A 15,570-nucleotide genomic window follows, 5' to 3' on the forward strand; every position below is an offset into this window, starting at 1 on the left:
AAAGACGGCCAGGCGGCATAGCATTGGAGGTAATTAGGAAACTCCAGTTTTTGAGCGAACGACGCAAACCTGACTTAATTAACATTCTCTTTTGCCGCACCTTCGGTGTACGCACTGAAAGTCATGCGGATAACGTCAAACTGTTTGATTTGGATTCTGCAAAAAAGGAGTATCCCAGCTAATTCATGCAGGATTCTTGCCGAAAGCTTGTGCTCAAAAAGCGGAATTTCATTCCAAGCTTTGTTTAATGTCAAGTGTCCTGAATATTCGACATTTAGATATATGTTTATTGTAGAAAATTATCACCCAGTCCTTCAGATGTGGAGCAAAGATTTATCAGGAACATGTTGCCATTGCCCCTTAAAAAGTGCCTTTAACTGTCGAAAAAGACGCTGGACGACAAGGCGCAGTGGAAGCGAGCAAGGATTCCGCGCATAACTGGAACTAAGGGAAACGATTCTTTACTGCGCAAAGTTTGGGCTCCTTCAGGTGTGACTGCGGGCGAGTTTCGGCGTGGCTTTTTAAGCTTACATATTGTTGACAGCCAAATCAGTGACCGGAAATCGTCGGTGCAAGAAGAGGGAAGGGTTCCCAGAGAGCCATTAGCATTCCTCCGAGTCTGCTGAATTTGCCATAACTCAAAAACCTGTCTAGGAGGTAATGCACGAGTCAAGCAAGCGCATTCCGCACGGGTTTGACCGTTGTTTGACCAGAAACCGCGCGCGCGTGTTGCCCGTCGCGAAGGGTGGGCCGTCTCAAATGTCAAGCTGGAAAATGCATAAAATCTTGTCCGAGGCGAATTTATATATGTATTATTGCATCCTACAACACAGCAATGTGTTCTGCTGTTGTTATGTGCCATTTTGTGCTCGAGAAGGAGGCGTACAACCGCTTCGCGACAGCGCGCGCAACACAGCGGGAGCTGTCGGTCTGCCCCCGCCTTCCTGACAGGGACGCGCGCGCCGCCGCCAGTGGCGCGCGCGTCGCGCTTGAGTTAGATGCGCAGGGTGCCTATACGCATTGCGAAGAAGCCGACATTTCTGCACTGTTCAGTACTCGACTCTCTTTTTTGCTACTTGGAGATTTTAATCGAAAAGTTAATTGTGCTACTAGATCTTATGGCTTGTTTTATGTTCTCGTTGAAAATAAAGCTTAAGTAACTTCCAACGCTTACAAAAAATGACGACACCGTGAACGCCGCAGGTATTTCGCTAACTTGAGATAGGCCTTGGTGCAGTCGGCGCGTAACTTCGACCTTAGGCCGAGCTAAAATAAGCGGTTTGAGCGAGCGCCCTCAGTAACCGCTGCACATATCAAGCCATCTTCTGCGGCTTTACCTGGTAGAGGTAGCGGCAATATGAAAGCGAACACGGTAGCGCACGGCATCCGGGCGTCGCAAAGCGCTGCTGCCAAGAGACTGAGAATGCGCAGCTCCAGGCGCATGCGCAGAAAGAACAGCTTGCTGCGCATGCACCTTTCCCGCCGATTGTTGGCGGCAGCGCTTCGCGATGGTTTGGACAGCAAGATGGCGGATGTTTGCCACTGAGCGTCATCTGGATCGGCCTTATGACGGCACATGCTTCATCACAGGAGCCCTCAACGAAAAGTAACACTCACGCGTTTATGTCCGCTTTGAAGCCCTGTATTTAGAGCTACATTCGACCTCATTCACGGCAGGTAACTTCACTCCGACTGGTTAGAAAATGATACAGGACGGGGTAGCCAACATCGTTCAAACCAAACATCGTTGGTCGGGGTATACGGAAATGAGCACAACGTAACGAGTCGTTCAGTGGACCCTTAATTTATTATTGCGGAAGTATTACGTGACTCATGAGAAAGAAAATCCTGACATCCATTCAGGTGATCACCGCAGAACAATACCCCCGCGCGCTGAACTGCCAGTCTCGCGCTGGGTTTCGCTCTTGCCTTCTGGAGCTTCCATTCCGGCGGCGCTAGCAGATCAGTTTCGCTGGCCACTGCATTATAGCAGTACGCCATCACCGCAGCACAACACTCCTCGCGATAAACGTGTAGTCTACCGCGCTGGCTTTTGTTATTGTCGTCTTCATCCATTTCCATCCCGGCGGCGCTAATAGATCAGCTTCGCTGGCCACTGCATTATAGCAGTACGCCATCACCGCAGCACAACACTCCTCGCGATAAAAATAGATATACGCACAGCGTCGTAGCCGCATGCGTAGGTATTAACCAAAACAAGGCGTCGTTTCCAAATTCTTGGTTGTTGAGATATTGAGACGTGGCACTGTAAGCGGTAGTATCATGAGTCTGACCGCCACTGCTCGTGCGCAGTCTGTGCGCGCGTGCTCTTGTGGATGCAGCTTGCGCGCAGCAGCTTTCGATTCGCTGCCTATCACACGATCGCTTTCTGCCCCGGAGCAGCGCGTTTCTACAGACACTTGCGCTAGCTCTTCGCAATTCAGACCAACACATGGTCTACAAAGCTTGCCGCTGCAACGCAGATACAGCGACGTTGCCTATGGCTCTTCCTAGCTCACGCTCGGAATAATCGCCGCCACTGTGTATATTGGTCCAAATCCTACGGTTGCAGCGATTTCATGCCAGTACGACGTGTTTTGTGCACACCCCTGTTTCTGTTCAAGGTGAAATTATATTTGAGTATGCACAATACAGTCGCAGGCAGTATCTATAATATTACGGTTTTGATCACCACCACCTGCCCATCGCCGTCTACTGTGCCCAGCAGTCAGCCAGCATCCCACCCATTGTAGCTATTATCGCCGCAATGGGTTGCCGCGTGCCCAGTATCGTTTGTTCTGTGCCCAGCAAACCTCCCAGCATTTCCTGCTCCCAGTATATGCTGTCACATGCCCAGCACTGTGTCCGCCATGCCCAGTAAGCATCTCAGCAAATGTCGGGCACCGCCAGCACGTCCCAGTATAAACGCCATTCCTCCCGACATGCCCAGTATTATCTCCGGCATGTCCATTATGAATTCCAGCATAATATATGCTGGTTCTTCCGATAGGGTTAAGATGTCGCTGTCATTGGCAGAATCGGACACAAAGTCGCGCAGTTTTTCAACGGACTTGCTAGCATTTTCCTGACCGCTTTACTGGCTGATGCATCGGCACCTTATTGAACTCAGTGAAAACACTGTTGTTTGAGTGTTCCGATTTATGGAATTGTTATTTCTCGCTGCTTCCTCCATGCAAACCAAGCGGGTCCTAAATATGTCTTCGCCCTTTGCAACGCAGTTTAAGATGGACCCTACCAAGGACCTCGCGGCCAAACTGGGCTGTAACGTCAAAGACAGTGACACCTGGGCGACCTGCTTCTCGGAAGCTAGCCTCGAAGCGCTCCTGTCTGCCGCAAAGGACATGGAGCTGCGCTTCACACCAGCGTGGGACGCTTACTCCCTGTCACTAGGCTTCAGCGAAAGGAAGCTTCCCATAATGAATGACGTTCTGACCGGCGCCGACGTTGCCCAGGTGAGCTGCTGTGACGTCCTTCTTTTTTTTTTTGCAAATATCTAGTAAGTGAATGTAAGGACTAGGGGTGAACGGGGCGAACTGCTGGCTACATATCACACTGACACTTCACATCGTATGCTAGTTATACTATACTTTTTATAGAGTATTGCGTGGAATCGACGTCGATAGGAAAGCTGTTGGGGCACTGAGGGGGCAGCCTACAGACATTTCTACTGAGTGCTGGACTGTTGCGTGCACTTGGCGCTAACGCAGTGGAAGAGGCAGCGGAACCTGTTTCCAGCAGCCAAGAGAGATGGCGTTTTGACATCTTTCTCGCCCGATGCAAAGGTCTATAGACATTCTCGTTTTTTTTTTTTCAATATGACACGGTACGATTCGTCTATGCGTAGAGATTATGTGCGGCCTGGGGAGTGCATTACAGGAAAGCACTCGGTTCATGAGGAAACGTTACCCCAGGTTTCCTTCTGTTTGCGTTAGTCTGTTGGCATTTTTTTTTTTTGCTAATAAGTGGCCCTCTCTTCCTCTCTCCCATGGAAAAGCAGAAAAAATACACGCTCACGTTCATCTCAGACAATGAGCGAAGGTCACTGTGAATTCGGATGCTCTGCTCCGTTTAACTGGGCTCGAAAATGTCTATTTGCAGTTTCCCAGAGACCATAGTACTCCACGGGCAAAGTGAAAAAAATACTAATAAGTTAAGGTAAACTGATGGCCCCTTAAGTTAACGCAGTGGATTCCAAGAGAGGAAAAGCATAGCAGAAGGCGGGAGCGAGTCAGTGGGGCGGATGAGAGTAAGAAATTTGCTGTGCCTGCTGCGGTCACCTTACCCAAGCAGAGGGTTAACTGGAGGCACAAGGAAGATTGCATTGTCCTGCAGTGAACACAATAAGGATGATGATGATAAGTGTCCTTTGAACAAGTCGCGAAACATTGAGGAAAACGTTCCAAGCAGCGAGACACAATATCCCATACATTCGGGGCTGTGTCTACAACGAACTGGAAGTTTGAATGAAGGGGCAGAATAGCTCAGCTCAACAACTAACATGGCTGTCCACCGCTGCTAACTCTAGACACTCCTGAACAGTTGCGGCACTGACAGTTCACCACTGACTCTGAAAGGCAGATAAGTGGGATTACCGTTTCGGTACCACGGGTTCAGGAACACAGGGACTGTTCGCGCTGCAGATACCCACGAATGTAAGTTATCCGAAGCTGACAGAGATTGCCGCACTCTAAACACGAATTAGCCGATAAAGGAGTAAAAAGGGAATAAGCCGTCGTCTTGCGCATTCCCTTTCAGGGGCAGAGTAAGTGCCTAACTCCATGGGCAGATTTCCATCACTAAAAATAGAGAAAACGTATGGCTGGCAACGGAAACAAATTTTTAAAACTTGGGAAAAAACCCACCTAGGCGCAAATGTTTTTTTTTTTTCGAGCAATAAATAGTTGGACGTTGGCGCCTGTCCGTTGTCTCTTCGTCTCTTTTTGTGTCGTGAAATCATTTGCGCCTAGGTAGGTTTTTTCCCAAGTTTCAAGATGAAAAACCAACTAGCCCGTCAACATGCCTTACTGGAAACAAATTGCCTTTCCAAAACATGCGAAGGTCTTGCAGTTACGAGATTTTAACCGAGGTTTCAAACTCCTCTATTTGCTAACTTCAAGACCGTTGCCGCATTCAAAAGCCTCCTGCTGCCAACTCAAGTTACTGTGCTTATACATGGGAATATAAGCCTCCGTAGCAAAAACTAAGTATGCTATATATTTAATGATCGGAATCTGCTCCGAGACTTGGGCAGCATATGTTGCTCCTCAAAGGGTGCTCGTTAGAGCACAGCTTACTCCCTGTTTACTTGCACGTAGGCTTATTCATGTTTAGAGAGCAAGTATAACCAATCGTACCCAGGGACGCTAGGAGCCCCGGCAGCTGTACAGTTGGGCAACGGGCGTCAAAATAATTTCTCACAGGCCGCATGGCTACAATAACCAGCTTTGCACGAGTTCAGTGAAACGCTGACACAGAAAGTAATCAAGGCTTCGAGGTCACCCGAGCAGGCCCTCGAGACGGCCTCTCGGGGAATGGCCGATTTCACCCCAAGCCAAGGCGCGATGACAAGTCTCCTCCGCCGAAGATCAGAATGAAATCAACGGGTTGGTGCTCTCGTGATATTGACCGCTACGCAATGTGGAAGGGCATCATAACGAGTTAAACTGCACGGTTAGGCCAGCTGGGATAATGCGTTCGGGACATGGAAGCAGAGGATACCGCGGTGCAAAATGCAGTAGTTCACTGCGCGGCGTGCTTGCGAAAATGGACGCATGGTAATCGTCTCTTATTCTGCCTTGACTTCTCCCAGCTGCTGTGACTAATCGCGCAAGCGTTGTTGAGTGCGGAGCTTCTTTTAGGTTGGAAAGACCATTTTCTCGAACAATGTAAACGATTTATTTTTCGCCATCTAAATATTTCGCGATTTCGGCTGAAGTCGAATGCGTCGCGAGCCCTAAATATCGCAAAGCAGGCATGGCAGCACCCTTGCTCTGGTAGTTTAGAAGAACTGCTTGTTGGGCAAGTTGGTGCATTGCTTTGAAGGAACCAAGTTGCGCTATAAAAAAGACAGCCACAGGAAAAAGCCAGGGAGACAGACAGAGCGGTATCTGTCTCCTTGGCTTTTTCCTGTGGCTGTCTTTTTTATAGCGCAACTTGGTTCCTTCAAAACCCTTGCTCTGCTCTCTTCCCTCAGGTCTGCAAGCTCTCAGGAAAGGCTACGCGGCTTATATACTACATGGTGCCCCACTTTAAGGAAACCATCTAAATAGCAGGAACTCGGCATTGGACAAAACCCCACTAATGGTTGTCGTTTCCTAAAGAGGACATTTTTGGATGTAATTCGAAAGCTCGCTGCATTCTGCAGCCTGAGCCAGGTCCTAGACATCCATTTTCTTCGTAAACACATCTCGTTCACGCGGCTAATGCAGATATTTACACCCAATATCCGTCACAGCTATGGCGGCCTTTTTGCTCGTCGCTGGGTTCCAAACTACTCACGCAGTGCTGCCGGGCTCAACAAATTGCAGTAAAGGAATAGCAAATGAATGAAGTATATCTAGGCACAAGGGTTAGGAACATTACCCTTCGAACATTTCTGTTCATGCAGGGGGGTATATAGCGTTGCCTCCGCACTCTGCAGTTCCACATACAGATTTGCTGATTTTAAAGACGCACTGTTACTCGAATATTATGTAGATAATTCACTATTTGCGGCATCTATCTTCCTTATCTATGCTTGAGATTACAGTGGCCATGATCTGTACATCACGCTGTGAGGCGCGCGATACCAGTCCATGTGCAGTTAGGGGCCACTGACATGAGCCCAAAATTTCAGATGTAGACGTGACGTCTGGTGTATGCACTAAAAGGCTCTGGAAAGATCACTGCATCGGTTAAGTCTTCAGGTCATTTTCTTGCGCGTTCGAAGGCGAGGGCCCTCATCGAGGAGTACGTGAGACCCAAAGCCAAGGCCAACGGCAGCGCTTCGACGAGCGACGAGCTGTTCGCGTACGCTGTCCGGTACCTGATCGGCAGCGACCCCATCAAAGTCAGGGAAATGCAGCAGTGGCTCAAAGCCGAAGATGACGAGGCCAAGCTGAGGTTCCTGGCGCTTGCAGTTTCGGGTTGCAGCGCGCGCAGCGTAGCCCTGAGCGCCCGGCGCGGCTACCACTACATCGTCGACAGCGGTGGACAGCCGCTGTTCGAGCCATTGCTGAACACCGCGGACGTCGCCCAATTTCTCTCTGACGGGTGAGGGCGGTTCGTGGCCTGGCCCGAAATCTTGAATGCGCGAAGTGCCCGCCACCATTGCGGCAAAGTGGCCGTGGGACTCGTCTACTGAGCACGAAGTCGCGGTTGCAAATCCCACTGCGTCGGCCGTAATTCTATGCAGGCTAAACGCAAAAACGCGTGTGATAATTTATTAGTGACATTACGGTACACGCAAAAGACTTGGAGATGGTCGAAAGAAACCGGTAGACTTCAATGCGACGCGTTACGTATCCCCAACAGCATTGCCCTTCAACCGAAATTCAATGCCTGATGAAGTTCTTCACAGTTTCCACTTCTTTCGTTTCAGTGTGGGCGCTCTAATACACAGCAAGCGAAGCCTTTGTTAATGCTCATTTCCGTGACCATTTCAAAAACCAGATATTTAGCGAATTATTCCTGCAAGCGTAAGAGAGCCCTGATAACCAAACTTTTTAAAAACTATATTTTTAGAGAAGGCACTATAAATGATGTATTAAGTGGCCTCAAGTATTGCTTCTGCACTATGACAATTCTGGAAGCTTATTTGCTGCCTGAAATCTCGAGGCAAAATCTCCCGGTTACTACATTAAATCCAAAACTTTCCTCGCCAGTGCAACACACAGCGACGCTTAACCCTTTGTGTACCAACGGCCACATATATGGCCAAAAAGTAATGCAGCTTTCCAAATCTTGTATTTGACATGAGGCTCCCAAACCAAAGTAAAGTGTTCGTACCACATGGACGTTTCGTAAAAGCCTCCTCAGATGGGAGCAGAATAGAAAACATAGCGTTCTGCAGAAGTAGTCACGCGAGGTATGTGCATACCTCTTTAGCTTAAGTTTTCTGAATCTGCTATGCATACATTAGTTTTTTCTGTATTCTAACAAGGGCAATACATCCATATATTGCTGCAGTATGTGCAGCGAAAGTTTTGTTAGGGTTGTTCTGTCTGTGTGCATGCATCCACATGCTTTGCTCTGAGGACTGTGAAAGGTTACCGTGTGTGTGGGGTTGGTACGGCGCTCGCTAGCAAAGGGTTCCGAAAGGGCTTGGAAAGTTAGCTTGCTGAGTTCAAACCACAGATCGCCCCTGGTCTCACGAGTGCACAAAATGCCACAGAAGATGAAGTAGGGGCAAAGCGAATCTCTGCCACAATGGTGTCCAACAGTGTCGGACATTACGGATGCAATAAGGTACGATTGTGTGAGACAGATTCCGGTGAAGGTGCTTGAAAGCAATGCGCCCATTGCAAGATGCCAACCTGCAAACGGCGAACATGGTTCCAGTGCAATAAATAGAGTAGCTTTGTACTGATGAGTATGGGGCGACAAATTATTTTGACCAGTTTCACAGGGAGTAAACCAGTGCTCCTAGCGCACAAATGTGAACACTCATTTGTCAGAGAATAAAGTTCAGCTAAGTTAGTTTCCTGTGCTTTTGTTCTGGCCTGATGGCTACATGTAAATATGGCCTGACAGCTACATGTAAATAGCAAAAATTTCATTTGCGCAAGGAGATGCCGAGTAGCGGTGCTTCAGACATGCTCCTCTTTGCCTGCAATGTTATCGCATATCTGTGGAAAGTGAACTGCTACGGGCGTCCGTTTACAGCGCAGCTATTAAACACCCTTTCACAGGTTTAGCGGCGTTGGCGTCTCCTGTAAGAGGACGCGGCGGTGAAAGTAGGAGGGTATGGAATGAGTAGAAGCTCTCTCAAGAAGGCGGAGGTCAGAACAGGCAAAAAGTTGGTGTTGTCAGAAACGCGTTGATTACCAAGTATAATCGTCGATTCAATTTTTTAGTGTGTGTGGATGCTTTCACGGACTTAACGCCATAGTGGCGGACCACCGTGAAAGGCTGCACACCAACATCTCACCTCCACTTGCTTCGATGTGTTTGCGGAGGTATGTTTTGGCCCACCATAATGCCGTCTGTGGCGTGTAACACAAGCCCGAAACAAAGCCAGCAACATCGCTCTACATTCGGGCCGCCTTGGGTGCCTCTGTTCGTTTACGCGTCGTGATATGGTGTCATTTATGGGGAATGACGTCTGCGTGCGAGTTGTTGACATGGTTGGCGAATGGTCTTCGATAAATGCCGCCTCACCAAGAAAGAACAAGACATTACTCCCTCGTTTCTCTTTGTATGGTGCAAGTAGGGGGTGTCTACCTTTTCACTCCGTATGCTTAGGTGGTGATGGCTAGCCAATTTGAGAGCGTAAGAAAGGTTAATCGGAGTCGGCTTGATGTGCGGATACCGGCTAACACTGAAAGCGAAAAGGCGCTTCCAGACAAACCGCAGCGTCGTCTGGGCATCGCATGGTCCCCGCACCCTAAGGATTTTTTACATATAACCACCATGGTGGCATTGGCGTTTGGCTGCTGATTCCCAAGCTCGCGGGCATTAATCCAGACCTACGCGTCCCTCAATGCTCAAGTGTCGCTTGTAAACAACACAATTTCTTACAGCCAAATTTCTTACACAAATTCTTATAGCCGCGAGTGGTCTCGATTCCCTTCCAGGAGAGTGCCCACCCTGAAGAACGGCGAGGCGTGGCTGCCGTCCGTGAACGCCACGCGCCTCCTCTTCGCCAATGGCACCGAAGTCATGGACAACGTCACAGTCGCCGCCAAGTGCCGGAGTCTGACCAACGCTCCTGTTCCTGGCCTGCTGTCGGCCGGATCTAATTCTCAATAGGAGCCGAATTAGGCCATGTGTCGCCAACGGCCTAGGCTCAATCGCTGTGGCACCTTCAACCACGCCATAAATTTGATTGCATTCGCATTAATATAGCATTTTCCAACATTATGATATGAAGCATTCACAGTGCTGGTGTCGGCCTTCCGATCGCGTCTGCTCTCGGAACTACAATCCCCGCTCGTTTATTGCGTCACTGTGTTTTTATTAATTAAATTGACTGCTTTTAAATCGAACTTGTGTCACAACGGATCCTACGCTAATCGCTCCATTTAGGATACGTCTGCTCAGTTTTAACGCTATCGCGATTTTATTTGCTCAGTGTTCTATGGTACCTGTTTTATATTGCGAATGAAGGTGCAGTAAATAAGACCTTGTGGCAGAACATCTTCCTCGCATTCGGGAAGTGCTCGGTTGGATCTGCAGTGCCATCAGGTAGCCGCCGGTTTACTAATGGATGCAAGATTTCCTCGAGCCTGGTGTTCCGCTATTCTGGGGTGAAATGCTTGGTAAAAGGGTCTTGGACCATAACCGCTACATTGACGGGTCAGAGATTCGTTCCGCGGTCACACACATCCGCCTCCCGAGGTAAAGCCCTCTTGTAAACCTTTTATTTTTTGGGGACCCCCGTTCAAGCCCACAGAGACAGGATCTGAAGGCGGAGGCTCCTTTTCCAAGTCATGCAGCCCTGGGAAGCCAAGCAAGCATCAGGACGGGCCATCATCGCTTGTGCTAATTTGAGAAAACCCGCAACAACAGTTGCATATGGTTTCACTATTTTTTCTGGTCACATCTTAGTCCGATGCAGCTAGCAGGGACTTTTTATTTTTCAGTCGAATTTAGCACTGGTTATATTGCATCTGGAATACTTTTTCATGTTCGTGTAGAGATTTTTTTGAAGCGAAAGCTTCATGTGATACTGTGCAGTCACGCACTGTGACGTAGGTGTGCCACAAGAGAGCATGCGCCAGTTTTGTGCCTGTGTTGCTATCACCGGTTGTGCTGATAACTGGCCACCACCGTAGCTATTTAAGCAGTCGTATTCTTTCAATAAAGCTCTTATGATTCTCTGCAGTGTGACTGACGCGTCAGTCTGTTACACTTCACTATGGGACCTCTGGCTTTAATCAGTCGCGGACCGTGAAAATTTGACATTCAAATGACCTTTGAGCTTCTAAAGCAAAGGAAAGGCTCATAACTGGTCCCCTGGGGCAGTGGACACCTTAGTCGCGCTATAAAAGGGTTCTGAAGGGGCTCCATCAAGAATTTTCTTACTGTGTTTTGTGGAAGCTGAGATATCTCCCGTGAAAATTTCAATTTACGCGTCTTCGCGCCTTTCTCTCTCCTCTCTTCACTTTTTGCACACTGCAATGTCAGCGCCTCTCCCTGCTGCCGACGCGCGCGGGAGGAGGGGGCGGAGCTTTTGGCCGCGGCCATCGGAGCTGCGTGACATCAGAAATAGGCGTCGCGGCGAACCAATGACAGCCCTTCACTGGTAGATAAAGAGCGCGGCACGACGCGTTGCACGCGGATTAAGGCGAAAGCTCGGCACTGCGCGTTGCCGCGAGGCGCGGAAGCACGAATCTTTGAAATTATACGGTAAATGATCGGTTCGCTTTTCAGGTCCAGTACGCGGCATGAACACGCGGTGGCCTGTACTCTACATAATACAAGCTTATTATAGGCAACCTCAAACACCCTTTTCAGGGACCCTTTAAGCTGCGAAACCAATGGAGCGGGGGCATAGAAAGCAGAGGGAAGGCGCATTGCCCTCTTGGAACAGTGGACACCTCAGTCGTGCTTTAAGCTACGTGGCGGTAGTGACAGATGTGCGCTGCATATGTTGGCACTGACAACGTAGTGGCAGAAATGCGGCACTGAAGCCATAGGCCGTCGGCGTTGATTTTAAGGAAAGGAAGTGCGCATAACTGGCTCCCTGGGTCAGCGGACGCCTGAATCGCACTAATAGGTACGTGGGGTGATGAGAGAGAGATCTAGCCTGCATGCGTTAGCGCTGACAACATTGTGGCAGACACGCGGCACTGCTGCGATAGGCCGCAGCGTGCATTGGGTGAGCAAACTCTCGCGATCAACCATTAACTGCCACCTACCAGGGTGGTAGGGTGGGCGCGCTGCCTGTGCTGTCGAACCGTACTCAACGTTACAGATGCCGAGCCGCTTAATTGCCCAATACGCCATAGCTTTCGCTCTGTAACAAAGTTCAGCAGTAGTTGTACACCATATTTTAACCTGTGATATAGTTTATTATACCTTTCAAGTATCATGCGCACCTTGGAGTGAGTGAGTGAGTGAGTGAGTGAAAACTTTATTGTATCTTTCAAGGGATTCGCGGTTGTGAAGTCTCCGTCGTCTTCTCTGGCGCTGGCGACTTGAGGCTTCTCGTCAGCAAGGGTGGGCCTCTATTCCAAGGCTCCACCGAGTCGTGCTGCATCAGTCGCGTGCTGCACTAAGGCCCTTTGGGTCGCGAGCTCGCCGCTGGTGAGCCGACTCTCCCATTGCTCCGCACTCGGGTGTTCGTGTTGGTGGAATGCTTTGTTGCGTTCGCATTCCCACGTGATATGATAAAGTGTAGGTGTGGCATCGCACCAAGGGCAGCTGTATTGTGTCGGGAACATCTTATTAAGTATGTGTAGGTTAGGAAAGGAGTTGGTCTGTAATCTGCGCCAGCCGGTCGCTTCCTCCTTTGTTAGGGCTTTGTGTGGTGGTGGATATCTAATTCTAGCTCCCATATGCAAGTGCAAGGTCTCTGCGTATCCCCCCTCGCAAGCCTGTAGGCGGAGCTCCGAAGCATTTGACTGCCCTGCTCGGAATGCGTTACCTCGAGCTAGGCTGTCTGCCCTTTCGTTCCCCACTATGCCCGCGTGGCCCGGGATCCAGATTAGGTTATGCCTGGGTTTCTCCTCGGCGGAGGTTACCCCGCTGAGTATTTTAAGGGCTGTTCTGCTGAACCTGCCCCTCGTGTAGTTCCTACACGTCTCCTTCGAGTCCGTCAGTATGTTGAGAGATCGGCCCGTTCTGTAGCCTTCTGCTGCCGCCAGCGCAACGGCAATCTCTTCGGCCTCCGCTGTGCCGGCGACCTTTGCCGTGGCACACGTGATCATGTTTCCTTCCTTGTTTACCACTACCGTCGCGGCTACGCGTTCTCTCTCGCGCGGGTATACGGCAGCGTCTGTGTACACGGTGTTGTCTAACTGGGCTAGCGTTCTCTCCACGTACTCGGCCCTCGCTTTTCGTCTGTTTTCGTGAAGATTGGGGTCCATGTTTTTCGGCAATGGTACTACGTTAATGGTTTTCCTAAGGTGGTCCGGTACGTCCGCGTATCTGTCTATCAGTCCGCTCGTGTCCCGACCCAACCTTCTTAGCAGCGCTCGTCCCGTGGGGGTGCCTCTGAGTCTCGTGGTTTGCGTTTCCAACAGAGCTTCGGCGAGCTCGCTGAAGGTGTTGCTGATGCCTAGCTGGAGCAACTTTTCGTTCGACGTGTACTTGGGTAGGTGCAGAGCAGTCCTGTACGCCTTCCTGAGAATGATGTCGGCTTGCTCTCTTTCCGCCTTGGGCGTCGCGTGGTACGGCAGGGAGTACGTGACTTGGCTGACAATTAGGCTGTTAACTAGCTTGAGAGTGTCTTCTTCTCTCATTCCATATCTCTTTTGGGAGACTCTGTTGATCATACGGCTCACCTGCTCTGCCGCCTTACTCAGCAGGCTGATGGTGTGGCTGCATTTCCGGCTTCCTTGCAACCACATGCCCAGGATCCTTATCATGTTCTTTTCCGGGATGTTGTGTCCCTCGAGAACGACCTCCAATGTCGCTTGGGTGGGATGCTTGCCGACCCTGAGGAGTTCCGACTTCTCCGTCGAGCATCTTAGGCCCCTCTCTCTGGTGTAAGTTTCTACGCAAGTTGCTGCTTCCTGTAGTTTTTCTTGCTTCTCCCCGAGTGATCCTTGGGTGACCCATATCGTGATGTCGTCGGCGTACATCGCGTGTTGGATGCCCTGGATCTCCTTGAGCCGTCTTGAAAGTCCAATCATTGCCACGTTGAAGAGGACGGGCGATATGACGGATCCTTGTGGTGTGCCTTTGCACGGCGTGGGGAAGACGTCGCTTCTCAGCTCGCCCAGCCCCACGGTCGCCGTTCTGTCGCTCAGGAAGGCTCTGACGTAATCGTGCGTTCTCTTTCCGCAGTTGGTGTTGTTGATGCCCTCCATGATGGCCGCGTGGCTTACGTTGTCGAAAGCCCCCTTTATGTCGAGGGCCATGACGACGTTTTAAAGAAAATGCACTTCCATGATCTTCTGATTTTTCATTTGAAAAATCCTGGGTTTCTTTAAGTACACGGGCCTCTAGAATTTTGATGGAGGCGAAATTCTAAAGGCTCGTGTACTATGTATGCGATGTCAGTGCACGTACGGAGCCCTTCACTATGGCGTCCCCATAGCCTGAGTTGCTTTGTGACGTCAAATCTCCATAAACCACAAACCGTTTCAGTTACTATTTCCAGCTGTTGTTACACTGTGCAGAAAATTTTGTACATGCCTGTAGAAAAATAATTGCTAATATTCGGCTTTCTTTAGACTGATATATTTCGCTGGGATAATAGTGTGTCACCAGGCATCGGGTCCAGGAACCCGGCCGCTGTGCCGATGGAGAAAGGAACGTGGGCCGGAGACGGGGAGTAGGAGAAGCAAAGGAAAACTATATTCACATATTTACAGCATAAGTTACAAACAACAACACACAGAGTAAAAGCTGAGAAGAGGCTCAGGGAATCGCTGCTCGACGAATATGTCGGGCGCTTTAAATAGCCCCTCCCGTTGTCCTCCGGCCTTTTTCGTCCAATCACGGGGACTCCGTCTTAGGTACCGCCTTTGGATGAAGCCAACGACGCTCATTGGCTGCCTTTACCAGCTTGCCGAAGTCGGGCAATCATTAACGGCGCTCTTCTCTCCATCGTCTTCGAGCTCGGCTGGGCCAGTGGGATAAATCTCCCGAAAGTGTCCTTTCCTCAGGTCACCCACAAATGGAGGGGCAGTTAAGCAAATGCCGCTGTCAGCTGATGGCCCTTCAGGAAGCCGGCCAGGGGAGTCTCATGTCTTGGTTCAAGGAGACGCCCGAAGGCGAGCACTTGCAGCGGCGGCACCCGCACCGTCGACAAAAGAGGGAAGCGCGGATGATTGTCAGTCGCTCGTCTCCGTGCGTGGCGGCTAGCGTTGAGTGATTTCTCCATGGCGGTGGTGCATCCATGGTCGCAGGGTCATTACTCCTGCGTTATATGCTGCCTAAATAAAACCCCTTAAGTCAGGAAAACGGGCGGTGACTGTGACGCCGCAGTGAAAGAAAGGAGACTCACTGGGCGTTTGTTCACATGAGCCCGACAAAAGTCGGGTTAAGTAGGCTGTCGGGCCAAATTGTTTTTGTTGGTGTTAGATGCTGTAGAGAATAGGAAAGAGGAAAGGGCACGGGCCTGTGACTGGTATGGACACCACCACCACTGCCTGCATGCCGATAGAAGAGAGGAGGAGTAAGGAAGATGGAAAGAAGTAGCGTGGCTTTTTGGGCTTGTTGGTACATACTTCAAAGACA

General features: G+C 50.0%; 2 protein-coding genes across 4 annotated transcripts in view; one reads left to right on the forward strand and one right to left on the reverse strand.

Annotated features, from left to right (window-relative positions):
* LOC149370670 (uncharacterized) overlaps positions 1-11,013 on the forward strand; it is a 38,003-nt gene extending 26,990 nt beyond the window's left edge. For 2 of the 3 annotated variants that reach the window (XM_089562732.1, XM_089562737.1), the window contains exons 7-9: positions 3,240-3,473; positions 6,950-7,272; positions 9,795-11,013. In XM_089562732.1, the coding sequence (XP_089418858.1) occupies positions 3,240-3,473; positions 6,950-7,272; positions 9,795-9,969 (732 nt within the window). In that variant the 3' untranslated portion in view covers positions 9,970-11,013. The remainder of the gene's footprint in view (positions 1-3,239; positions 3,474-6,949; positions 7,273-9,794) is intronic. The other variant, XM_089562738.1, reaches the window with a different exon arrangement.
* LOC149370671 (uncharacterized) lies at positions 10,536-14,145 on the reverse strand. Its single transcript, XM_089578356.1, has 2 exons — positions 12,659-14,145; positions 10,536-10,657 (listed from the first exon to the last, which is right to left on the reverse strand). The coding sequence occupies exons 1-2, from the start codon at positions 14,016-14,018 to the stop codon at positions 10,536-10,538; spliced, it is 1,482 nt and encodes a 493-aa protein (XP_089434482.1). The 5' UTR covers positions 14,019-14,145.
* Between the last annotated feature and the right edge of the window lie 1,425 nt (positions 14,146-15,570).

Source organism: Amblyomma mixtum, chromosome 1 (genome assembly GCF_055824585.1).
Source record: "Amblyomma mixtum isolate Tamu chromosome 1, ASM5582458v1, whole genome shotgun sequence".
NCBI lineage: Eukaryota > Metazoa > Arthropoda > Arachnida > Ixodida > Ixodidae > Amblyomma > Amblyomma mixtum.

Bases quoted from the DNA above. Each gene is read 5' to 3' on its own strand.
- LOC149370671 (XM_089578356.1), bottom strand. From the start codon at position 14,018: ATGATTGGACTTTCAAGACGGCTCAAGGAGATCCAGGGCATCCAACAC. The intron at 10,658-12,658 runs GCTGGCGCAGAT...TTGGCTTCCCAG, and splicing joins AACAAAGGAGGAAGCGACCG to GGCTGCATGACTTGGAAAAG.